The sequence below is a fragment of the Phacochoerus africanus genome, chromosome 14, assembly GCF_016906955.1.
Source record: "Phacochoerus africanus isolate WHEZ1 chromosome 14, ROS_Pafr_v1, whole genome shotgun sequence".
In the NCBI taxonomy this organism is placed as follows: Eukaryota; Metazoa; Chordata; class Mammalia; order Artiodactyla; family Suidae; genus Phacochoerus; species Phacochoerus africanus.
The window spans coordinates 39,896,890-39,923,352 of NC_062557.1; the positions used below are offsets into that span (position 1 = coordinate 39,896,890).

The 26,463-nt window shown below is 46.0% G+C and overlaps 1 protein-coding gene and 1 non-coding gene across 9 annotated transcripts in view; one reads left to right on the top strand and one right to left on the bottom strand.

Moving 5' to 3' along the window:
* LIG3 (DNA ligase 3) overlaps positions 1–26,463 on the bottom strand; it is a 49,397-nt gene that overhangs the window by 14,510 nt on the left and 8,424 nt on the right. The window contains exons 1-8 of one of the 8 annotated variants that reach the window (XM_047759048.1): positions 14,148–14,265; positions 11,709–12,259; positions 9,516–9,659; positions 6,357–6,554; positions 5,248–5,399; positions 4,402–4,568; positions 4,210–4,287; positions 3,565–3,733 (exon numbers count right to left, since the gene is read on the bottom strand). In XM_047759048.1, coding sequence (XP_047615004.1) covers positions 3,565–3,733; positions 4,210–4,287; positions 4,402–4,568; positions 5,248–5,399; positions 6,357–6,554; positions 9,516–9,659; positions 11,709–12,255 — 1,455 coding nt within the window. In that variant the 5' untranslated portion in view covers positions 12,256–12,259; positions 14,148–14,265. Of the gene's footprint in view, positions 1–3,564; positions 3,734–4,209; positions 4,288–4,401; positions 4,569–5,247; positions 5,400–6,356; positions 6,555–9,515; positions 9,660–11,708; positions 12,260–13,199; positions 13,413–13,552; positions 13,576–13,632; positions 13,987–14,143; positions 14,266–26,463 lie in introns of those variants that run through there. The other 7 variants (XM_047759047.1, XM_047759052.1, XM_047759046.1 and 4 more) reach the window with 7 other exon arrangements.
* LOC125115397 (U6 spliceosomal RNA) lies at positions 15,490–15,596 on the top strand. Its single transcript, XR_007132104.1, has one exon. It is a non-coding gene; the product is annotated as a U6 spliceosomal RNA (small nuclear RNA).

Below are 26,463 nucleotides of genomic sequence, written 5' to 3' on the forward strand. Positions count from 1 at the left end.
GAGTCTCAGAGAACTCTGGGACAATGTTAAATGCACAAACATCCGTATTATAGGGGTGCCAGAAGAAGGAGAGAGAGAGAAGGGGACAGAAAAAAATATTCCAAGAGATAATAGCCAAGGAGTTCCCGTCATGGCTCAAGTGGTTGATGAATCCGACTAGGAACCATGAGGTTGCAGGTTCGATCCCTGGCCTTGCTCAGTGGGTTAAGGATCAGGCATTGCCGTGAGCTGTGGTGTAGGTCACAGATGCAGCTCGGATCCCACATTGCTGTGGCTCTGGCGTAGGCCGGTGGCTATAGCTCCCATTTGACCCCTAGCCTGGGAACCTCCATATGCCACGGTAGCGGCCCTAGAAAAGGCAAAAAGACAAAAAAAAAAAAACAAAAAACAAAAAAAACACCAAAACAAACAAGAGATAATAGCCGAAAACTTCCTTAACATGGGAAAGGAACCACTCACTCAAATCTAGGAAGCACAATGAGTACCATATAAAATAAACCCAAGGAGGAATACATTAATCAAACTGACCAAAATTAAAGACAAAGAGAAAATATTGAAAGCAGCAAGGGAAAAGAAACAAATAACATACAAAGGAACCCCAATAAGGTTATCGGTGGATTTTTCAGCAGAAACTCTGCAGGCCAGAAGGGAGTGGTATGATACACTTAACATGATGAAAGGAAAAAACCTCCAACCAAGATTACTTTACCCAGTAAGGCTCTCATTCAGATTTGAAGGAGAAATTAAAAGCTTCACAGAGAAGCAAAAGCTAAGAGAATTCAGCAACACTAAACCAGCTTTACAACAAATACTAAAGGAACTTCTCTAGGCAGAAATGAAAAGGCCACAACAGGAAACAAAAATACCACAAATGACAAGGCTCACCAGTAAAGTTATACACACAGTAAAGATACGAAATTATCCATGCACAATTATACCACCAAAATCAGAAATCATGATAAGAGGTGGGTACAAATGCAGGACACTGGAGATGAACTTGCAATTAAGAGAACAACTTAAAACAATCTCATTTATATATATAGACTCTTACATCAAAACTTCAGAATAACTGCTAACCAAAAACCTACAATTGATACACAAACAAATAAGAAAAATCATCTCAAATACAACACTGAAGACAGTCATCAAAGCAGAAGAGGAGAGAAGGGAAGAAAAAAGAGCAACAAAAACAAATCCAAAGCAATTAATAAAATGTCAATAAGAACATACATATCAATAATTACCTTAAAGGTTAATGGACTAAACGCCCTAACCAAAAGACAAACTGGCTGAATGGATACAAAAACAAGACCAATATATATGCTGTTTTCAAGAGACCCACTTCACTTCTAGGGACACATACAAACTGTAGGAGAGAGGATAGAAGAAAATATTCCATGCAAACGGGAATCAAAAAAAGCTGGAGTAGCAATACTCTTATCAGACAAAATAGACTTTAAAATGAAGAATATTCTACGGGGCAAAGAAGGTCACTACATAATGATCAAAGGATCAATCCAAGAGGAAGATATAAAAATTTTAAATACCTATGCACCCAACACAGGTTCACCACAATATATAAGGCAACTGCTAACAACCTTAAAAGGACAAATCAACAATAACACAATCATAGTGGGGGACTTTAACACCCCACTTATAGCAATGGACAGATCATCCAGACAGAAAATCAATAAGGACACATGGGCCCTGAATGAAGCATTCAGGTGGACTTAATAGATGTTTATAGGACATTCCATCCAAAAGCAACAGAATGAATACACATTCTTCTCAAGTGCACATGGAACATTCTCTTAAGACTGATCACATCCTGGGCTACAAATCCAACCTCAGTAACTTTAAGAAAATTGAAATCAGGAGTTCCCCTCATGGCGCAGTGGTTAACGAATCCGACTAGGAACCATGAGGTTGCGGGTTCGGTCCCTGCCCTTGCTCAGTGGGTTCAGGATCCAGTGTTGCCATGAGCTGTGGTGTAGGTCACAGACACGGCTTGGATCCCGTGTTGCTGTGGCTCTGGCGTAGGCCGGTGGCTACAGCTCCGATTGGACCCCTAGCCTGGGAATCTCCATATGCCGTGGGAGCGGCCCAAAGAAATAGCAAAAAGACAAAAAAAAAAAAAGAAAAAAAAAAGAAAATTGAAATCATATTAAGCATCTTTTCCAACCACAACGCTATATGACTGGAAATCAACAACAATAAAAAAACTGCAAAAGGCACAAACACATGGAGACTGAACAACATGCTACTAAACAACCAATGAATCACTGAAGAAATCAAAGAGGAAATTAAAAAATACCTAGAAGCAGGAGTTCCCATCATGGCTCAGTGGTTAACGAATCTGACTAGGAACCATGAGGTTGCGGGTTCAATCCCTGGCCTTGCTCAGTGGGTTAAGGATCCTGCATTGCCTAGAGCTGTGGTGTAGGTCACAGACATGGCTCAGATCTGGCATTGCTGTGGCTCTGGCATAGGCTGGCAGCTATAGCTCTGATTCGACCCCTAGCCTGGGAACCTCCATATGCCGCGGGTGTGGCCCTAGGAAAAAAAAAAAAAAAAGCTAGAAGCAAATGACAGCAAAGATATGACTCTCCAAAACCTATGGGATGCAGCAAAACCACTATGAAGTACCACCTTACCACCAGCCAGAATGGCCATCATCAAAATGTCTAAAAACAGTAAGTGCTGGAGAGGGGGTGAAGAAAAAGGAACCCTATTACACTGTTGGTGGGATTGTAAATTGGTGCAACCACTGTGGAAAAGAGTATGGAGATTCCTCAGAAAACTAAAAATAGAACTCCCATTTGATCCAGCAATCCCATGCCCGGGCATCTATCCAGAGAAAATCATGACTTGCAAAGACACAATACCTCTGATGTTCACTGCAGCACTATTTTCAATAGCCAAGACATGGAAACAACCTAAATGTCCATCGACAGAGGAGTGGATAAAGAAGATGTGGTACGTATACACAATGGAATATTACTCAGCCATCAAAAGCAACAAAACAGCGGCATTTTTAGCAACATGGATGGACCTAGAAATTATCACGCTAAGTGAAGTCAGCCATACAATGAGACACACCAACATCAAATGCTTTCACTGACATGTGGAATCTGAAAAGAGGACAGAATGAATTTCTTTGCAGAACAGATACTGACTCATATACTTTGAAAAACTTACTGTTTCCAAAGGATACAGTTTGGGGGGTGGGGGGATGCGCTGGGGTTGTGGGATGGAAATCCTATAAAACTGGATTGTGATGATCATTATACAACTACAGATGTAATAAATTCATTGAGTAAATGAAAAAAAAAAAAAAGAACTATATTCAGCATCCTGTGATAAACCATAATGGAAAAGAATAGGAAAAAGAATATACACGTATCGCTGAGTCACTCTGCGGTACAGCAGAAATTAACACTACATTGTAAACTGACTATGCTTCAATTCAAACAACCAAAAAGAACATCATACCCCGTCAGATCTCACAGGGAAGGAGAGTGGCCTGGCAGAGGAGTAGCGAGCAGGCCAGAGCAGCGTCCTTACCAGCATGGGCTGCACCGGGGTCATCAGTGAGGCCTGGACACTCAGGGCTCGTCTCTGGCCTGGCTCCTTCTCCACCTCCTGCTCGTTGCGGAGGACCCGCTCCACCACATCCTGCAGGTTGCGCGAGGCTTTGAAGGCTTCATAGGCATTGGGGTCTAGGGCATCTAACCTGCCGAGGTGGACAGGAGCAAGGAGACAAAACCCACTGCCTTTGACCTCATTGCTTTGGATGGCAGACTGTCCCTAGAGACAGGAGAGGCAGGATACCAGTCTACGGGGAAGGGGTTATGGTCTACTGTTTAAGGACTTTCATAGTAGAGAAAGCTCTTGGAAAACTCAGCTCTTTTGAGATACTGTGCTGCATGGATGCTGCCCTAGCAAAGAGGTGTTTGGAGTGAGCAAGTGACTTGTACTGTACCTATTGAACATGCTCCATGTGGTGGACTTTAACAACCCTGAGAAGGGTACTGTTACCTCCATGCTACATATGAGACCATGGAGGCTGAGCTAGGTCAAGTGACGGGTCCCACAGGAAGGAAGAAGCTACAATCAGGATTCAAATCCAAATCAGGACTTCAAAGTCCTGACACCAGCTGACAACAAAGGAAGTGGGTAGCTTCAGCTGTCAGAGGAGCTGGTACTTACACGTGTTTTGCGCCTGAGTTCATCTTCAGATCATGTTTGATCAGCCTGATGATGCACTTAAGGTCATTGGCTGTACACCTAGAGGGATGAGGCACATTCCACTGGGCCTTTGAAGAGCTCTGGACTCCCAAACCTTCCTTCTCAAGTGAGTCCACCTCCCCAGGCCCACCCCTCCCCCGGCAGCATGCCCACCTAGAGGCAATGTCTTGCAGGGCCTGTTGCTGCTCGTCCTCCTTGGTGAGCTTGGAGAGCCGCAGGAGGAACTCGTCCACCTCCTGGATGGTAAGGAGGCTCTTGGCGGCTGGGGGAAAAGACTTGCTCTGCTCAAAGAAGACTCTGACTGTCTCTGACACGTCACCCTGTCTCCAAAAATCAAAATGCCACTGCAGCAACCCCAAAGAGACCAAGTGTAACCCCAAACCCCCAGGACTAAAGCTGAATCAGAGATTTCAACCAGAGCTCCTGTCCCCAACCCACACATATGGACCTCACTTCTTAAGAGAATCCATCCCACCCACAGTTCCTGCAAAGGGCACCTCCATCCACTGCAGGATCTGGCCGCCTGCCATAGCTGAGAAGTGACACAAGAATAACCCAGAGCCAAGCCAATTTGAGTGGTTAGAATTTGAACTAAGAGAGAGAGAGAGTCATCAGATAAAAGGGGTGCTTTGTTAGAAACTTTCCATGGTGCCAAGGCTGGAGTCATGAACAAACCAAAACTGAATGGCAAGCCAAGTTACAGGGGGAAGAAAAGTCAGAAAAAATAGGGTCTAGAACAAGAGCCTTGGGAGAGATGGTGAGACGTCTCAGATCCTGCCTCTTGAGGTATGGCCTCTAGGCTCAGGTTTAAGTTCGGTCCTGAGACCCTCTGAAACCAACAGCTGTAGCTTCCCATTCAGCTCCTCTCATAACGAAATCTTGCTCAAGTGGGCTGCAGTCTCCTAAAACAGTACATGCCCCAACCAGAAAAAAAGATGGTACAGGTGATTGGTTCAGCAGAGGCCCATCGGAATCCACCGACCCTCCCCTTCCTCTGACCTGCTCTAGGTCTCGTGCCATATCATCTGAGTTGCAGTTAAAAATGCGGCTGAAAAGCTTCACAATCTGCTTATCATTCAAGTTGTAAACACTCTTAATAACACCCGGCAGCAGCAGCTTCACTGTTAGGTACACATCACCGCGGAAACCATCTGGAGGAGACAGAAGAAAGAAATCCTTCCTGAGAAACGGGGCCTAAACAAATAAATACACAAGCTCAAGGAACCAAGAGATGTCTACATTGCCGCCCTTGCCATCACTGGACCACAGGGTACTGAGCGTTCAGTATGCTGCAGAGGCCAAGCGCTGGGTTTATGTGTCTGCTTCTCTTTTAGCCCTGGATGAGCTCCTGCAGGGCAAAGCCATGACTTTCACTTCAGTGTCCCCAGTGGTGAGCACATTACAGATGCTTAATGATCATTTGTTAGATGAATGAAAGAAACACAGTTGGAAGATTCTATTCCAAGCTGCGCAAGTGGTTCATAAAAACCTAATCAAACATGCAGCATAGCAAATTTTCTTCTTGGTCAAAGGAGATAGGTTCATCTGGCCTCCTGGGGGACAGAAAGGAAGAAAGATGTCATCGTGCTTTGAAAAGTGGCTACACACTTTGCAGGGCCCAGGACAAAATGAGAACATGGGCTCTTTGTTGAAAAGTACTAAGAATTTCAAGGGAGTTCCTATCCTGGCTCAGTGGTTAACGAATCCGACTAGGAACCATGAGGTTGCGGGTTCGATCCCTGGCCTTACTCAGTGGGTTAAGGATCCAGCGTTGCCGTGAGCTGTGGTGTAGGTCGTAGACATGGCTCAGATCTGGCGTTGCTGTGGCTCTGGCATAGGCCAGAGGCTACAGCTCCGATTCGACCCCTAGCCTGGCAACCTCCATGTGCCGTGGGAGAGGCCCAAGAAATGGCAAAAAGACAAAAAAAAAAAAAGAAAAAGAAAAAGAAAAAAAAAAGTACTAAGAATTTCAAGACAGCAACAGCAGAGCATTAAACCAAGCATGGGGCCCTGAGCAACCATACAGTTCACCTGCCCAGCCCACAAAGTGGGCCATGACTCTGAGCTCTTTAGAAGAAAAGCCCATCCAGGATGCTCGAGGCGCCCACCTCCTCCTGAGCCTTTCTGAAGGAAGTCCTGGATGATCTGGGTCTTCGTGTTGTAGCTAGGATTTTCAGCCACCATGGCACATAACTTCCGAAACTCGCGTAGCAGACAATCCTTGTGCTTGGGGTCACATTTGCTTGAGGACAGACTTGCCTTAGGGGTAGGGCTTGAGCGGGCTTCCCCAGAGTTGTTGGGCTTGGCTGTCAAGAGAGAAAAGGGGAGAAGATTCATTTTGCCTTGCTGGGAAGAAAGAAAGGGAAACAGGTACTCTGCTGGTGCTCTTCAGGTAGTTTCACTTAATCCCCCCAAACAGTCCTTTGGGGGTAAATATTATACCCATTTTATGGGCTAAAAAATGGATGTTCAAGTAATTTCCCCAAATCTCGCAGCTATTGCTTAGTAAAGAAACAGTGGCCTCACATCAAAGCAGAGGACCAGCTGATGTGCATCTCTCTCTCTGAGCACCTCACCGAGGAATCAGGGTCTCTTTCACGCCCAGAGCAGACCAGACCTCTCAGATTGACTGCAAACTGGAACTTGAGGAGTTCCCGTCATGGCCAGTGGGTAACGAATCCGACTAAGAACCATGAGGTTGGGGGTTTGATCCCTGGCCTCGCTCAATGGGTTAAGGATCGGGCGTTGCCATGAGCTGTGGTGTAGGTTGCAGACGCAGCTCGGATCCCCCGTTGCTGTGGCTCTGGGGTAGCCCGGCAGCTACAGCTCTGATTAGACCCCTAGCCTGGGAACCTCCATGTGCTGCAGGTGTGGCCCTAAAAGGACAAAAAGACCAAAAAAAAAAAAGTGGAACTTGAGAAAGGGCGGATCAGGAAGGGGGAAGAAATCAAGGGACATGTTAGTCAGTGTGAAACCACTGCTTCTGCAGATTGTCAGAGCTGGAAGAAACCTTAAAGATTACCTAGCTCAATCTCTTCTTACTGATGAGGAGACCGAGGCTGGCGGAGGGGAGACACCTCCAGCCCCCCACCACTATCCCCCATGGCCGTTTTCTCTCTTATTGTAAAAACAAGAGGTAGCGAACAGGCAGGGCTTTCCGCCAGACACGCCCAGTAAACTGTACAATTCTAGAGTGATCCTCTCCTACCTCCTTGGGACCATTTACAAAGTAAATCATTCGGCAAGCTTGCAGCAGAGCCATTAGCAAGCTGGCTGCTGATGTAAGCATCTTCTGGTATGGACTCCGTAAATTACAAATCCATCCTCATCTCTGACCCAGGGTCTAAAGAGGATTTTAGGGGACAAAAATCTCCAAAGTATCACAGTTCAGCAGGTTGTAAGAACTAGAACACCGTGTTTCTCCTCAATTCCCTCCTTAGAACCAAGGCCCTTTCAGAAACAAGCTGCCCTTCACTATCATTTCTGGCTTACCATTAGACAAAACCCAAGCAAACCTCAGAGTTTTAAAATAATAAAAAAATTTGCAGAGTCACGCTTTGGTTTTACAACTTTATCTCCTTTATCCCTTGTGAGACACTGTGGGGTCAATGAGACAGGTGTTGCTATTCCCACTTCACAGATGAGGCCACTGAGGCTCAAGACCAGGACTCAGGTCTTCTGATCCCAAGTCTGCAGGTCTTTCACTCACTCAAAGCAGCCCCCCCAAACAACTTTTGAGTCCACGTGTTTTGACTTTCTTTCCTTTTCTTTTCTGGCCATGCCCACAGCATGCAGAAGTTCCCAGGCTAGGGATCCAACCTGCGCCACAGCAGAGACCGGGTTGCTCCAGTGACAATTCCTGATCCTTTAACCCACTGTGCCACAAGGGAACTCTGACTTTATTTTCTCTAGCTGAGTCTGTCATAAGAAACATCTCCAAATAAAGGCGGTAACAGGTTAGGGTGAAAGCACAGATATTGGAGTTAAACAGACTTCAGTGTCAACAGTAACTTCATAATGATGCTGAACACCAGCTTTCTCATTCATAACATGGGCCTTATAAAAAAGAACCTCCTTCCCAAGGTTAACTAAGAACAAATGAAACCACGTATGTAAAGGCCCCAGTCCAATGCCATCTGTCACTCAAGGCCATGCAGGACATCTCCCTTCTTCTCTACTTTAGTCTCCAGTTTGGGATGCAATTTCTCCAGATTCTTTTTTGCCATTTCTTGGGCCACTCCTGTGGCATATGGAGGTTCCCAGGCTAGGGGTCTAATCGGAGCTGTAGCTGTCGGCCTACGCCACAGCCACAGCAAGGCGGGATCTTGAGATGTGTCTTCGACCTACACCACAGCTCATGGCAATGCCAGATCCTTAACCCACTGAGTGAGGCCAGGGATCGAACCTGCAACCTCACGGTTCCTAGTTGGATTTGTTAGCCACTGAGCCACAACCGGAACTCCCTCAAGATTCTTTCATTACTAAAAAGAAGGAAGTGGGAGTTCCTGACATGGCACAGAGGAAATGAATCTGACTAGGAACCAGGAGGTTGCAGGTTTGATCCCTGGCCTCGCTCAGTGGGTTAAGGATCCGGCATTGCCATGAGCTGTGGTGTAGGTCGCAGATGCAGCTCAGATTCCGCGTTGCTGTGGCTCTGGCATAAGCTGGCAGCTACAGTTACAATTGGACCCCTAGCCTGGGAACCTCCATATGCCGCGAGTGCAGCCCTAAAAAAAAGAAGTAAAGGGCAGGTTAGAATAATCCGTCTGACCCAATTAAACTACTTCATGGGGAAAAAAATCAACAAAACAAACATCTTCTTGCAGCAATAGAGATTAAAGTATACACAGAAATGCTACACAAGTGGAGCACTAGAACTGCCCATTACCTCTCTGCTCAGATGGAAGCAAATAACATGAACAACATGGGTTTGAGCTACATGGGTCCACTTAACACGCAGATTTTTCTCAATAGGAAGTAAGTACCATATAACATGTGGTTGACTGAATCCATGGATGCAGAACTAAGGGCCTGGTGGACCTGTGAATAGGAACTCCGGATACGGAGGAGGGCAGACAGTAAATCATATTTGTATTTTTCAAAGGGTTAGATCTGCAGAAGGTTCAGAGGCCCTAACTCCTATATTGTCCAAGGGTCACCTGTATTAAGGAGGCTACGTAGCACAGAATTCTCTCTTCACCAGAGCCCCAATAGGATATCAAATTAAGAGAAGGACTGTTAACAGTTCAAGCCCTAACCTATCTTACCTGAAAAGCCAGAAAATTTCCGGGGATTGGTATTGGTGACAAATGAAGCACCTTTCACTGGAGATGTCACCTGGCCAGTGGCTGTCAACTTAGCCTGAACAACAGCTTTCTTCTTTGGTGTGCTTGCTGCCTTGGAAGACAGATCTGTAGGACCCCAAAAGAAGGGAAAACATCCCTCAGTGAAAGATTCTGGAAAAAACTTCCAAAAGAGTCTATCAACTGCTCTTACAGCCTGGCTCGGTGAGTTACTACCACTGTATTATCCCAATGTTGATGGCTGGCTGACCAGTCTTTTTGAGTGGAGACAGTGCCTAACAGGATACTGGGGAAAAAAGATCCAGTTACTCTTTACTTGTCAGTAACAAGTTTTCATCAACATTCCCCACCCCCAATCCCATATATAATAATCTCTAGATATGGAGGAAATCAGATATCACATCTCAATCGATAAAATGTGGGGACCTCAGCTTATAGAATCAGCCCCAATTTACAGATAAGCAAGGAGGTAAAATGAAAATGGATAAACAGAGCATGTCGATTTGGTATGGGCAAGGAAACTTCCAGCTGCGGATTTCTTTGAGCTATGCAACAGTTTAACTCTACCCCGTAGTTCTCTTCCTCTGAATGAGAGGGGTCAGGAATTAACAAAAGCTAAGGCCAGTGGCTAAGGCTGGGGGGGCAGGAGGGGAACATAAGAGACGGAGTAGTTTTCTCTCCTGGACATCTTTTTCCTCTCAAAGAACAAGGACAGATGCCCATTTTAGAGCCCTCTTACACTGACCAGAACTAAACTTAATTAAAGATAGGAATATTATTTTAAAGATAAAGACCCTGAGGGTCAGGAAGGACTAACTGGATTCGTAAATATCAGTATAAGATTTTTAAAATATGCACACATGTGAGCATGCGTGTATGTGCACATATATATGCATCTGTATGTATGCATATGTATATGTGTGAGTTTTTGTATATACACAAAGATACATTTTCTAGCTCTGTCTGCTGAAAGGGATTAAAAGCAAAGATACCTCAGAATTCCCGTCATGGCTCAGTGGTTAACAAACCCAACTAGCATCCATGAGGACACAGGTTCAATTGCTGGCCTCACTCAGTGGGTTGAGGATCCAGCATTGCTGTGAGTTGCGGTGCTGGTCGCAGATATGGCTCGGATCCCACGTGGCTGTGGTGGTGGTATAGGCTGGCGGCTATAGCTCCAACTCGACCCCTAGCCTGGGAATGTCCATATGCAGCAGGTACGGTCCTAAACAGACCCAAAAAAAAAAAAAAAAAAAAGGCAAGGATACCTCATGGCACCCAGGATACAGATATGGAGCATCCAGATTTGGGTCTCTAATAACCAAACAGCAACAAGGACTCTTCAAAGAAATGGCTGATTACAGGGCTATACAGGACAAAACTAGCTCAAAGGGGCTCCCAAATGGCCAAATATGGGACAATTAACTGCCAATTTAGTAAAGCACAGTACAATTACAAGCCACCAGGAACAAACTAGTCATCTGAGTTCATATAGATAAAAAATTAATAGATAAAGGGGGTAGTGGCAGGTACTCTAATCTTAAAAAATGTCACTGTCATAAAAGAAGAAAGATGGTGGAAATGTTCCAGATTAAAGGAGACCAGACATGTTAACTACATGCAATGCCTGACCTTTGATTAGGATTCTACACTGGAGGGAGAGAAAAGCTATAAAAGATATTATCTGATCAACTAATAAAACTGGAATACAGATGGTAGATTCAAGCATTATTTCAAAGATAAATTTACTGGTTGATAGTTGTATGACGGTCAAGTGAGAGAGTATTCTATTCTTAGTATATACACACTTAAGTGTTTAAAGGCAAAGGGCCATGATTACGCAACTTACACTCAAATGGTTCAGGGGGAAAAACTGGGTGTGTGGGGAGGGGGACTAGGATAGAGGAGGAGGGAAGCAGTGGGGAGAAGGAACACTGGGACGTAAATGATAAAGCAGAGAGCAAAACGTTAACAGGTAAATCTGGGTAAAGGGAATATGAGCATTCTTTATACTGTTTTTATTCTTGCAACTTTTCTGTGAGTTTGAAGTTATTAAAACAAACCCCCAAAAAGACAGACAGGAAGACACTGGCCTCTACTCTCATCCCTTTTTCTCTCAGCACCCCTAAGATGAGAAAGCAGTATTCTCCACCCCACCTGCAATGTGCTGGCTTATCTGTTCTTTCTCAGGATCTTCCAGCTCTTCCCAGCCTTCCAGCTCTGTGAGGTCCTCGATTTTTTTCGTGGTGGCTCGGGCCCGCTCCAGTTTCTCAAACATGCATTTGATGTGGTACCACTCTTTCATATCACCCCCCGACTCTGAGAAGGGATTGGGCACCACTTTGCCAATGCGACATACACCCTTTACAATCTTTTCCTTGCATTTTTTGCAGCCGGCTGTGCCACGCTTGGCATAGTCCACACAGAACCGTTGCTCTGCCATCTCACAGGGGCCACCACAGAGTCCCACATGCGACCCTGGCAAGAAAACAAGGCAGGTAGCACGTGGTCTGAGACTGCTTTCCTGGAATGACAGAACAGGCTTTCTTCTCTGGAGGAGGTGGTGTCTACGCAGACCTGTTTCTGACCACTGGCTGAACTGTCTTTTGTCAGGCCAGTGATATTGTTCTTGGAACAGGCACAGTTTTTTCCGGCTGAGCGGACGGAGAGTTGGTGGGAAGATGATCTTAAAAGCCAAATTCATACAGCTGTATAAAAGGGCGAGAGGCAGGAAAGGTGAGTTATAAAGGAAGAGCTAGGCTTCTAATTGCTTCAAAGATTGAAGTCCTAAAACAATCCATGCTGAGCAATCAACCCAAAGTATGAAAGATTTGTTGCCTATAGGACAAAGAGCTCCAATACGGGAAATTCAGCTTGTGAAAGGATGTTCAATTATCTAACATACACGTGTACCTGGTAAATCTCAATCAAGAGAATCCAAATAATGTAAAACCTTTTCTCAGGCCATCAGCAACACCTAATCCTTAAAATGGATGATGACCCTTAAGTATTATAAGGTCCTAAAGCCTTTTAATCATCAAGAAAAGCTGCATTATGCTCGTGAAGTTTTTAATGTGAAGTATAAAATATATGCCATTCTCAGAATATAATTAAGCCACGACACAGATTTGAGATTTAATCAGAAGCTCTATTTTGAGAGGCAATTAAATGAAGCCTGAAACCAGACTGCTAGGCTTCAAATCCTAGCTCATTAGCTGTGTGACCTTGGTAGGTTACTGAAGCTCTGGGTTCCTCAATTTCCTCAACTGTAAATGTGGATAATAATAGTACCTAACTCAAAGGGCTATTATTCTAAGAAAAAGCCCTTGTGATCAGTGAATACCACGTGGTATCCCTCACCTTCTTATATTTATATTTTCTAAAGTATCTTCTTAGTTCTAACTTTAAACAGACCGGGAATTATTTTCAGCCTGTAAAGGACTTTGTAGTGAAATTGCTATTTGGTGATGATGAAAAGCAGGCTTTACTTAGTGTAGTGCAACGTAAAGCAGCAGACAGAAGGTAAGTGGGAATCAGAGATGGGAGCCCAGGTGTGACTCATAGTTCACGCACTAAGTTATCCTTGAGAATTCCCTTAACTCTTTGAGTCTGTTTCCTTAGTTCTAAAACAGGGAAAGTAATACCTACCCGCAAGATGGTTGGGAAAATGAAAAATGAGTCCATGGACGGGCTGATGGGGAACGAGGCGGTGGGGAGTGGGGGGTGGGGGTGCTTTGAACTCCATGAAAAGGTAGACAAAAGGTGCACCTTCAGCCATGTACATTTCGGGGGAGGAGAAGGTCATGATTTTCGTGAAGCTCACAAAGGGTTCTAAACCCTCAGAAGCTGGAAGAACCACAAAGGCGAGGAATGTGAAATTAAGGCAGGACCAAGAAGAGCTCAGAACGAATGAGAGTTCACCACCTTTTGGAAGAGCGATTTAGGAAGCACCCCCACCCTCAACACACGCCCGGTGATCAAAGGAGCCGAAGGGAGAGCACCTCGCAGTGCAGAGGAGGCACAAAGCCGCTTGGGGGATACCCGTCTGGCTCACAGCACCCCCGCCTCCGCGCATACACACCGGCCGCTGCTTAGCATATCATCAAAGGGAGCCGAGAAGCAAACCGTTGAGGGCTGCGGGCAGCCGGTCCGGGAAATGAAAGCCCATGGGCCGCTTTTCCTAGAGGGCCTTTCTGCGACGTTTTTGGGAGTGGGCACGGGCTCCCAACCGGGAGCGGACACCGGGGGGTAGGCGGGGAAGCAAGTCCCCCGGTTAGGGCTGGAGGGGCCGCGTAGATATAGTCCGGGGCTGGGAAATGGGACGCTGCGGTTGAGCAAACCCGGCCAGAGCAGCCCTCTCGGGGGCCCGGCTGGAGGCACCCTGCCTCCCCGGCGCAGACCCGTGGGGGTCCCGGGAGTCGGGAGCCAACCCCCGCGGGCTCCCGGGGGGCCGCCACGTCACGGAGGGTGTGCCTCGGGGCTCCGCCGGCGGGCGGGAGAGGGAAGAGGCCAGGGAGCTGGCTCCCGGGCCTCGCAGAACCCTGAAACCCCTGCCGCCTCCCTCCCCGCTGCCCCACCCCGCCGCCCCTCACCTGCCTTCCCGGCTCCGGCACCACCTCAGGCCCAGGACCAGGCGCCTACAGGCCACGCGCAGCCACGACGGTTGTAGGGCCTGTCTCTTTAAATCCGGGTCCTTGAGCTGGCCGCAGTGCGCAGGCGCAGAGGCCCAGGACCCCGCCCACCGCGCCAACGCGTCCCCGCCCCTCGCCTGCCACGTCAGCGGGCGACCAGGTCTGCAGAGTGAGGCCCAGGGCTCTGTGTTGGGTAGTGGAGCCGGTTCTGGATCTGTGGTCACAGCGGAGCAAAGATGAGGTTGCTGCGATGTGGCGGCGCCCGGAGGTGCACCTCAGTCTGAACTTTTGGGGACCCCTGATTTAGCTCCTAACATTAGAGATCTAGTCGCTGTGCCTAGGATCTCTCGCTGTGCCTCAAGGGTAATCGGTCTCTTGGTAGCTTAGAGACGCGGGTTCGATCCCCAATCGGTGCGTTAAGGATCCGGCGTTGCGGCAGCTACGGCTTAGGTCGCTACTGCACCTTGGCCCGGAGCTCCATATGCCACAGGGAGGCCAAAAATGGGGGGAAAAAAAGGTACTAGTTGAGAAAGTATATTGCAGTGAGCTTGGGGAAGGCAAAGATTGCGTTTTTCAGTCTCTCTACATTCCTAGTGTCATGTGTCCCACAAAATGCCTAGCACATACTAAGTATTCAAAAATATCATTGAATTGAAAATTGCCCTAGATAGATTTGGAGGTAAAGGAGTGATGGGTACAGTAAACCCTTGATTGTGTATTGTTTATAAAGTGTATTTCTTGGAGTTAGGTAGTGGCTCAGCGGAAACTAATCTGACTCCTAACCATGAGGACACAGGTTGGCTCCCAGGCCTTGCTCAGTGGGCTAAGGATCCTGCCCTTGCGGTTAGCTGTGGTGTAGGTCATAGACCCATCTCGGATCTGGCGTTGTTGGCTCAGATGTGGCGTTGCTGTGCCTGTGGCATAGGCAGGTGGCTACAGCTTCTATTCGACTCCTAGCCTGGGAAACCTCCATATGCCACAGGCGCGGCCCTAAAAAGACAAAATAAATAAAGTATATTTCTTTTAAACCTCAGGTCAACTTTTGGAGAGATTTGGATGGACATTTTTTCAAAGGAATAGTGGACTCAGAAAAGAGGAATGAACTTGCTCAGGATGTAGGAAAGGTAAACAACTGAGCATTATTAGATAAGGAAAGGTCAGACCTGGAGGAAATTCTGTATTTTGGCTTTTGTTACACATGTAAGTTAAGACCTTTGTTATGTATGGGATGGAGAGCCAAGAAGGGCCTCATGAAGTGTTTAAGAAGGATATAGGAGAGATTGAAGCAAGGGAACCAAATAAAAGGTTTTTGTGCTGCCTTAGGCAGAACATTAATGAAAATGAAATGATACAGAGCTTAGCCTGGCCCCTGAACAAAGATGTCATGTACATTTGTGAAGAGGTTCATACTTTTAAGGAGAAAAGTTTTTTTGCTTTTTATTCTATCAAACCATTATGCTGTACGCCTTATGTATACATTTATATCTCCATAAAACTGGGAGGAAGAGGGCTCTTTGTACTGACCCATCTGAGATATGAAAGTGGAATTCAGCATAGAATTGGAGCAAAGGTCAACAGAGCAAGCTTTAGTTGATTGCTGTCAGAAGGCAATGTCAGGTGGGCAAGTTCAAGGTGGTAAGGGTGTAGATAGGAAGCCACCTTTTCATTCCACCCTCCACCTTGGGCAGGGAGGCTTAGTTCCTGCCGAACTCAAAGGTATGTTAGGTATATCCCTTGAGGAACAGGACCCTGCCCCAAACCTCCACTACTGTTTCTTGATTATTCTTCCCTGTTTTCTGCATTCCCTCCCTTAGGATCCTTAGTTAGTGAGACTTAGTTTGAATTTGTGGAAGTTCCTGGGCCAGGGATCAAATCCAAGCCACTGCAGTAACAATGCTGGATCCTTAACCCCCATGCCACAAGAGAACTCCGAGGAGTTCCCGTCATGGCTCAGTGGTTAACGAACCCAACTAGTATCCATGAGGATGTGGGCTTAACCCCTGGCCTCACTCAGTGGGTTAAAGGATCCAGTGTTGCTGTGAGCTGTGGTGTAGGTTGCAGACAAAGCTCAGATCCCACTTTGCTCTAGCTGTGGCATAGGCCAGCAGCTATAGCTTTGATTCGACCCCTAGCCTGGGAACCTCCATATGCCTCGGGTGTGGCCCTAAAAAGACAAAAACAAAAAGAGAACTGAGATGACACATGTTAATTTGCATACTGCTTGGCACTGAGATGTGTTTCAGTAAATGTACATTCCTCCCTACCCACTCCCTCCCCAGTCTAGATACATTCATGGCACTGCAGAGTTAATCATTCAGTTAGTTATCAATCAGTCAAGTATTTATTCAGTGCCTACTCTGGGTCAGGAATTGAAATATGGCGATGAAACAAAACAGACAAAAATCCCTACCCTTGAAGCTCCTGCTGTGGCATAGTGGGTTAAGAATCCTGAGTTGTCTATGTGGTGGGACAGTGGGTTAAGGATTTGGCTTTGCCACAGCTCTTGTGTAAGTCACAGATGCAGCTCAGATTCTCTCCCTGGCCTGGGAACTTAAATATGCCAAGAGTGCAGAAAAAAGGAAAAAAAAAAAAAAAAAGATGGGTGCTATGGAGAAAAGGAAAGCAGAGGAGCACAGGTGCCAAGCAGGGCAGGATGGGGTTTGCAGTTTTATTTTATTTGGCTTTGCCCAGAGCATTTCGAAATCCCTGGGCCAAGGATCAAACCTGCCCCCTGACAGGGGCCTGGACCACTGCAGTGACAACACCAGATGCTTAACCCGCTGAACTCCTGCTGGGTTTTTTTTGTTTGTTTGTTTGTTTGTTTTTTGCCTTTTAGGGCTGCACCTGCAGCATATGGAAGTTCCCAGGCTAGGGGTCAAGTCAGAGCTGCAGCTGCTGGCCTACACCACGGCAACTCCTTATCTGTAACCCACTGAATGAGGCCAGGGATTGAATCTTTAATCCTCTTGGATACTAGTTGGGTTCATAATCTGCTGAGCCACAAGAGGAACTCCCTTCTGCATTTTAAATATAGTGATGGGGAAGGCCTCACCAACAAAGTGATAATTGAGTAGACTTGAAGGAAAGAAGGAGACAGCCAGGTGCTGAGAGTTCAAATAGGCATGTATCTGTCCTACTGAGAGGTCACGGGGAGATGAGTGTGTCTAGAGCAGCAGGAGTTAAGGCCACGAAGAACTAGAGATGTCAGCAGGGTATCTGGAGACAGATCCTGTAGGGCTCTGTAAACCATTATAAAGATGTTGGAGTTTGGAGTTTCCTGACAGCTCAGTGGGTTAAGAATCCAGCATTGTCACTGCTGTGGCTCTGGATGCTGCTATGGCACAGGTTTGATCCCTGGCCAGGGAACTTCTGCATGCTTCGGGTGGCCAAAAAAAAAAAAGATCTTGAGTTTTATTGTAGGTGAAATGGGAAGCTAATGGATTATATTGAGCAGGTTAGTAACAGGATCTGACTTAGCTTTTAACAGGATTGCTGTTCCTCTGCCTTCTGTGAAGAGAAACTGGGAGATGAGTTAGTTGGCTACTATAAAAAGGGGAGAAATGAGGGCAGCTTGGGTGGGATAACAGTGAAAATGGTAAGGCCAAGGCTCATGGACTCCTAGGGGATCTGTGGATAGGTTCAAGCAGGTTCTTGAAACTCCTGACATTTTACAGAAGTATTTGTCAGTAAGTGCATTTTTGGAGGGAGATCTTCTATTGGAGTCTCGAAGCAGTTCCATGATCCAGATCAAGGACCTTGGTGAATAAGCAGGATACCTCCTGCTGTTCCTAGCTGTTCAAAGTACCATGATTAGGAAGTTCCTGTTGTCATTCAGCAGTAACAAGCCCAACTAGTATCATGAGGATGTGAGTTTGATCCCTGGCCTCGCTCAGTGGGTTAAGGATCCAGCTTTACTGTGAGCTGTGGTCTGGGTTGCAGACTCGGCTAGGATCTGGCGTTGCTGTGGCTGTCATGTAGGGCTGTGGCTGCAGCTCAGATTCGACCCCTAGCCTGGGAACTAGCATGTGCTGCCAGTGCAGCCCAAAAAAGCAAAAAACAAAACAAAACCAAACCCCCACTATTAAGCTTCCCTCTAACCTCAATCCTAGATCCTCCAGGGCACTGATCCTGTCTGGGAGCCTTTCAGAGCTTACTGATCCCCTTTAGGGCTGTAGCATTCCTGACTTCAGGTTTTCACTCATCAGGATTGTTTGAAAAAAAAAACACACAGGGAAATGGGTAGCTTCTGTTCTATTTCAGTGCTGCTATGGAAGCTTGGAAGCCACATGCAGCAATAGGGAAAAGGTTTCACACCTTCCTAGAAACAGTGTGGGGCACTCGTGAGGCTAGTTTGTACTCAGTGGATTTCTTTTCTAATAAGCTCTGGTCTGTGAATCACATAAATCTCAGCACTGAGAGCTGATTTTACGGTTTGGTTTGCTTAATAGTCACACAATTAACATAAGTTGTAAAAAATGGTGGTGATGTTTGCCAGGATAAATATTTAAAAGGGAACAGCTGTAGAAAGATGAAATAATTCACATCAGCCCGTGGCTCTTCATTCTCAATAAAGACTGTAGAGGTTGGCTGTAACTGGAGGGGTTTTTTTTTGAAAGCCTCTCCTTCAAATATCTTTGTGCTGCAGCTGCCAGGTTGAAGTAGGACAGAGCTGAGGAGTCCAGTCGGGTGTGCCTTTGGGAGTAGTTCCAAGGCACAGAGATGGGGCTTCTGGGGCAGGGATGAGGTCACAGATTCGGAGTGAGGGAGACGCAAAGTTACTACCATCCTCCCTGAATTTTTTTTTTTTTTTTTTTGGAGGCAGGTTAATAATTTTCAAAGGGGAAAAAATTATTTTATCAAGAAATGAGCCTTTTTTTTTTTTCTTTTTAGGGCTGCACCCATGGCATATGGAAATTCCCAGGCTAGGGGTCCAATCGTAGCTGCTGGCCTACGCCATAGCAACGCCAGATCCAAGCCTCATCTGTGACCTATACCACAGCTCACGGCAATGCCGGATCCCTAACCCACTGATCAGGGCCAGGGATCAAACCTGCATCCTCATGGATACTAGTCAGATTTGTTTCTGTTGCGCCACATTGGGAACTCTTGAAATGAGCCTATTTAGGAAGGAAACTTAAGTTCTGTCTTCACTGGACTATGGGCTGGTCGACAGGCAGCACTGATGACCCCTAGTTTTCCAGTTCTAGGTGAAACCCTTCCTCTCTTGTTCCTCGTGCCATTTCCTTCATACTAGGAGAGCCCCAGTGGCTCTTGGCTCTGTTTCTGGGAGATTCCATCCAAATCCTCCTACGGAAGCCTACCACTGTGCTCTCCCTCTCTGGCCTTCAGTTCCTAACTTGATCTTGGTGATTGTAAAGGAAAAACCTCTCTTGTTTTCATTTACGTTATACACAATACTTGAACACTACTTCTAACACCAGACATCAAGCAATTCTGTGACACCAGCTGGGTGTCCTTTGTGAACTAAGAATGCCCCCTGCCATGTCAGTAGAAAAAGGATGTTGCAGCCATCAAGCCACTCAGACCACCTCCCAACCCGCCCCCCCCCCAACACCAAGAGAGCCCTGAGGAAACTCAGGTTGAGAAAGCTGGGGGATACTAGCCCCAGGTAGCTGAGGCGCATATCAAAGGAAAGATTTCAGTGAGCCTAGACTCTTGCATCTTCCCATACACAGAAAAAAGTGCTAAATTCCTTGAGAAATCTGGTTCTCTTTAATTAATAGTAATTTTTTATTTATATTTTATTTTTTGGAGCCACGGTGTACCGTGGCTTGATGTGGGATCTCAGGTCCCAGGCCAGGGATTGAACCTGGACTGCAGCAGTGAAGGCACTGAGTCCTAACCACTAGACCACCAGGGAACTCCCAATGGTAATCTTTTGATATTCTTACCACCTGGTCTTTGTTGCAAAAATTCCTATATATCCTGGTCCCCCCACCCCACCCCCGCCCCGCTCTTTGGAGCAGTCTCTCAGTTATCTGATATGCTGTGTCTTGAGCATCTGTCCTCAGTTTTGTCCACTGAATAAAACATAACTCTCAGCTTTTAGGTTGTGCCTTTTCTTTTTCAGTTGACACCTGCAATTGAATTCAATTCTGACCCTATCTACCTAGAGTTAGTGTCAGACTCCACAGGTTAAATGCTCAGTCCCACAAGATTGCCCCCTGCCACCACATTGCGAATCACAAATCCAGGTGTGGGAGTTCTCTTGTGGCACAGGGGGTTAAGGATCTGGCATTGTCACTGTAATGGCCTGGGTCACTGCTGTGACTCAGGTTTGATCCCTGGCCCAGGAATTTCCATATGCTGTGGGCATGGCCAAGAAAATAATTAGGAATTCCTGTTGTGGTCGTGGCTGAGTGGCTGAGTGGAAATGAATCCCTGAGGATGCAGGTTTGATCTCTGGCCTCGATCGGTGGGTTAAGGATCCATCATTGCTGTGGCTGTGGTGTAGATAGGCAGCGTAGCTCCGATTTGACCGCTAGCCTGAGAACCTCCATATGCCACAGATGCGGCCCTAAAGACAAAAATAAAATAATTAGAAACAATAACAACAAAAAAACAAATCCAAGTTGTTACCTGTGCTCCTGACTGGCTATAGATCAGAAATTCCCATGACCTCGTCCTCGGGTTTGACGTATTTGCTAGAGCAACTGACAGAACTCAGGCAAACAATTTATTTCCTAGATCCCCAGTTTCTTAGGAAAGGATATAACTCAGGATAGGGATGCATTGGGCAAAGTATTTGGGGAGGGATGCAGAGCTTCTGTGCCCTCTGTAGGCAGCCGCCCTCCCAGCGCCTCCATTTTCACCAGCCTGGAAGCTCTCTAAAGCCACCCTTTTGGGTTTTTATGGAGGCTTCATCACATAGACGTGCTCTATTAAATCATGGGCATTTGGTGATTGAACTCAACTGGATATTGAGTCGGGGGTGAGACTGGAACTTCTAGCTCCCTAATCAGTGGTAAGTTCCCCATGAAAACAGCACTGATCATCATTCACATAAACTCAGGTGTGGTTGAAAGGGGCTTGTTTAGAATAACAAGTAACACCATTATCACGCTACACTCTCTAATCACTTAGGAAATTCCAAGGATTTTAGGAGTCAGAAATGGGGATGAAGGCCAAAGTTTATATATATATATATATATATATATATATTTTTGGTCTTTTTAGGGTCTCACCCACAGCATATGGAGGCTCCCAGGCTAGGAGTCTAATTGGAGCTACAGCTGCTGGCCTACACCACAGCCACAGCAACACCAGATCCTTAACCCACTGAGCAAGGCCAGGGATGGAACTCGAAACCTCGTGGTTCCTAGTTGGATTCATTTTTGTTGTGTCACGATAGGAACTTCCTATATTTCTTACTATATTATAAATTACAGTATAGGGAGTTCCTATTGTAGCTCGGTAGGTTAAGAATCTGACTGGTATCCATAAAGATGTGGGTTCAATCCCAGGCCTCGCTAAGTGGGTTAAGGATTTGGCGTTGCCCTGAGTTCTGGTGTAGGTCACAGACAGAGCTCCTATCAGCTGTGGCTGTGGCTGTGGCTGTGGCTGGCAGCTGCAGCTCAGATTCGACCATTAGCCTGGGAACTGCCATATGCCTCCCCTGCGGCCCTAAAAAGACAAAAACAAAACAAAAAAACCACAGTATCACACTGAGAGAGGTGAGCGGGTCCTTAGAGAACACCCAGACATCACAATACCCAGAGAGAACAAAATGAAGGCTGGGGAGTAAACTGAAGAGGGAGATACTACATAAGGAATGAGTGGGAAGACCCTGGACTTTTGATTAGGGTCCTGCCCACTATCTTCCACTGTTTACAATACAACCAGACTGCAGTTTCCTTGAAGGTTAGGGTCATGTCTTCATTTATTAAACTACTATTGAGTGTTTGTACTAAAAATATTTACAAGAATTTAACTTTTTAATCCTCTCAATAACCTCAGAAGATAGAAACTATTACTCTCCCTGGTTTTTTGCTGTTTTTGTTTTTATGGCCATGCCCATGGCCTGTGGAAGTTCTCAGCCAGAGACTGAATCAGAGCTGCAGCTGCAGCCTACAGCTGCAGCAATGCTGGGTCCTTTAACCCACTGCACAGGGGTGGACTGAACCTGTGCCTCCACAGTGACCCGAGCCACTGCAGTCGGATTCTTAACCCATTGCACCACAGTTGGAATTCCTTATTCTCCCTGTTTTGTAGTTGGAGAAAGTAAGGGTGAAGTAAATTTCCCAAGGTCACCTGGTTAAAAAGTGATGGACCATGGGCATGGTGTAACTGTTGTTTCTCATTTAGAGTGTTTGGGAACTGAAGTCATCCTAGCTCCTATCAGAAAACAAATTTATTGCTGGCGTAATGGAGGTAAGGCAGGGGAGTATGGAGGGAATCTGATTTAACGAACTTCAAAATATTTGCCTTCCCAGCCCAGCCAAGGTTTCTAAACAGCACCAGTTCCCTTAACCTTGACAGTAAACTTCTTTAATCTCTCTCCCTTTTTTTTTTGTTTTTGCTTTTTAGGGCCACACCTGAGGCATAGCCAACAGCAACACCGGATCCTTAACCCACTGAAAGAGGTCAGGGATACTGGTCAGATTCGTTTCTGCTGAGCCAGGATGGAAACTCCAGTCTTTAATCTTAATTCCTGCTATTTGGGGAGATCCTCTTCCCATTTCCCATATTTCATTCTTAAATATAGAGAGCATTGGCCTGGGAATCAAGTTACATCTACTCTTTAGCAGTTAACTTGCTGAATGACCTTGAACAAATCATTAGACATATTTTTTTTGGCCACACCCTCAGCATGCGGAAGTTCTAGGCTAAGGATGGAACCTGAGTCATAGCAACGACCTGAGCCACTGCAGACAATGCCAGATACTTAACCCACTGAGCCACCCAGTAATTCCCTAGACATCTTCATTGGTTTTTGTTTTGTTTTTTCTTTTACGGCTGCACCTGTGGGCATAAAGTTCCCAGGCTAGGGGCTGAATTGGAGCTATAGCTGCAAGCAGGCCTATGCCACAGCTACAGCAGTGCCGGATCCGAGCCACATCTGCAAACTACACCACAGGTTGTGGCAATGCTGTATCCTTAACCCACTAAGTGAGGCCAGGGATCAAACCTGTATCCTCATGGACACTTTGTCAGGTTCTTAACTCCCTGAGCCACAATGGGAACTCCACCCTAGACATCTTAAAATGGAGGCGGCAATAATTGTTTTATTTCTTTCGGGGGGTGTTGAGGAAAACTGATCTGAAATTTGGTGACTAATACTCTCACGTTATAAATCAACTACTTCAATAAAAAAATAAATAATACTCTCACTATGCAAATATGAGTTAAATAATGATGACGCAGACTACAGTAGGGGCCTTATGGGAAAGTTCCTTCACTTCTGAGAATCGGTTTTCCATCTGTAAAATGGTATTACTATATACATTACAGGGTTGTTGAGAAGATTAGAGCTGGTGTATGTCAAGGCCTAGCATTATGCCAGACTGGTAGGAATCCAGTGAATGTTAACTAATAAGAACCTGACAACCTGGTTTGATACTCTTACAACCACATTTGGCAGGACAACAAGTAAACAAACTACACTTGTAACAAAAACAATAACTCCCATCACCAACCACACAACCAGAATGGTCATCCAAACTCCTCTAAAGGTGACCATTGGCTCCCTAGTGTGCTTGAAGCCTGCCAAATGGCCAAATGCTGCAGCAAAATATTGAGTGCAGCCAGATGGAACTCGGGTCCTCCTCTGAGACTGGGAGTGCTTTCAAAGGATGATGGCTGGGTGCAAAGACTCACTTGGAATAGCTTTGACTGCCAAGTGACAGGAGTGAGCCAAATGAAACGGTGATGACAGAGAAGGGGGCTGAGCGCTCAGAGTGGCTGGGAGGCAGTGTGTACTTCTGACTTCAATCAAACTCCACTACTGAATCACTTTATTCCTCCTTTTCTCCGCTTGAAAGACCTCTAGGCAATCAGGGCTGCTACCAGCTCCTGCTGACATATGGACATCCCTCTTGCTTGTTTGGTGCCAGGAAGAATTCTTATGAGCTGCTAAATGCAGAGGTGGCCCATTACACTCAAGAGGCTATTGTGCGTATCTCCTTGCACTAGTGATCTAAGAATAGGGAGGGGCTTGATATGCCAGAGATTTCTTATCCTTTTGTTTAAGCTACTGAATTGACTTTGGTTTTGGTCTGATTCCATGAGTCAGCTTGATCTTTTTTGTCTTTTTAGGGCCATACCCATGGTATATAGAGGTTCCCAGGCTAGGGGTCGAATTGGAGCTGTAGCTGATGGCCTACATCACAGCCACAGCAACGCTGGATCCAAGCCTCATCTGCAACCTACACCACAGCTCATGGCAATGCCAGATCCTTGACCCAGTGAGCAAGGCCAGGGATAAAACCTGAGTCCTGATGGATACTGGTTGGGTTCGTTAGCCACTGAGCCGTTATGGGAACACCAGCTTGGTTTTTTTTTTTTTTTTTTTAATCACTTTTCCAAGCAACTTCCTGCTACAGGGGTATTATTCATTCAACAGTTTTTTTTTTTTTTTTTTTGGTCTTTTTTGCCATTTCTTGAGCCACTCCCGCGGCATATGGTGGTTCCCAGGCTAGGGGTTGAATCGGAGGTATGGCTGCCGGCCTACACCACAGCCACAGCAATGTGGGATCCAAGCCATGTCTGCAACCTACATCACAGCTCACGGCAACGCCGGATCCTTAACCCACTGAGCAAGGCCAGGGACTGAACCCGCAACCTCAAAGTTCCTAGTCAGATTCGTTAACCACTGCGCCAGGAGGGGAACTCCTCATTCAACAGATATTTAGCAAGCATTATGGGCCTGGTTGTGAGCAAGAAAGACAAGCTCCCTGCCCTATGGAGTTTACAAGGGCACATAACTGTCTTTCCTGGGGAGAGACAAAATTTATAAACAAGCTAATTTAAGATAGTGGTATGTTTACTGAATTCATAGAAAAACATGATAGAATGACAGAAGTTGGGGAATGGCTATTTATGTCATCTGAGAAAGGGACATTAGGGCTGAGAACTGAATGAAAAGACTGCCATGCTGTTTGAGGTCAGTTTCCAAGCAGAGGGAAGCTCAAGGTCCTGAAATGGCATGTTTGAGGAATACAGTTAGCATCTGAGACCCAAGACATAGAGAATAAAGGGGGAGAGTATAGCTCATGAAGTTAGAAGTTAGTTAATGAAGTGGGGTCCCATGGATCATATTTTTTCTTTTTTGTTTTTGTATTTTTAGGGCTGCACCCATGGCATATGGAAGTTCCCAGGCTAGGGGTCAAATCTGAACTGTAGCTGCCAGCCGACACCACAGCCATAGCAATGCCAGATCCGAGCTGCATCTGTGACCTACACTGTAGCTCAGGGCAACACTGGATCCTTAACCCACGTAGTGAGGCCGGGGATTGAACTGGCATCCTCATGGGTACTAGTTGGGTCCTTTTTTTGTTTTGTTTTGTTCTGTTTTTTGTCTTTTTGTCCTTTTAGGGCTGCACTCACAGCATATGGAGGTTCCCAGGCTAGGGGTCTAATCGGAGCTACAGCTGCTGGCCTACACCACAGCCACAGCAATGCCAGATCCGAGTCGAATCTGCGACCTACACCACAGCTCATGGCAACGCCAGACCCTTAACCCACTGAGGGAGGCCAGGGATGGAACCTGCAACATCATGGCTCCTAGTTGGATTTGTTTCTACTGCGCCACAACAGGAACGCCACTAGTTGGGTTCTTAACCCACTGAACCACAGTGGAAACTCCCTCATACGGTATTTTTGAGATTTCACTAAAACAATCCTGACTTGCAATATCTCTCAAAAATTAAAAAAACTTGGCCATGCCAGGGCACCATTCCTAACTGATAACATTTCAACATAAAGCAGTTATGTTCACCTCCTTTAATGGGGTCATGTTTAGCAGTTCATAAGCAGAAGATATTTGAACTGGTAACCACAGAACATCATGTAGGCTTGATAGAGCCTGGATTCTTTTTTTCCCTGAGTCTGATGGAAGCATATAATGAAAAGTTTTAAGTAACAGAGTGACTTGATCTAAATTTTTAAAAGATCTGCCTACTTTGTTGTGGCTGAGATGGGGACAGGCAAGAATTAATGCAGATGTTGGCAGCTAGGACCAGTGGAGACAGAAAGAAGTAGATAGATTCTGGGCATATTTTAGAGGCAGAGTTGCCAGGACTTAACTAACCCATTAGATTTGG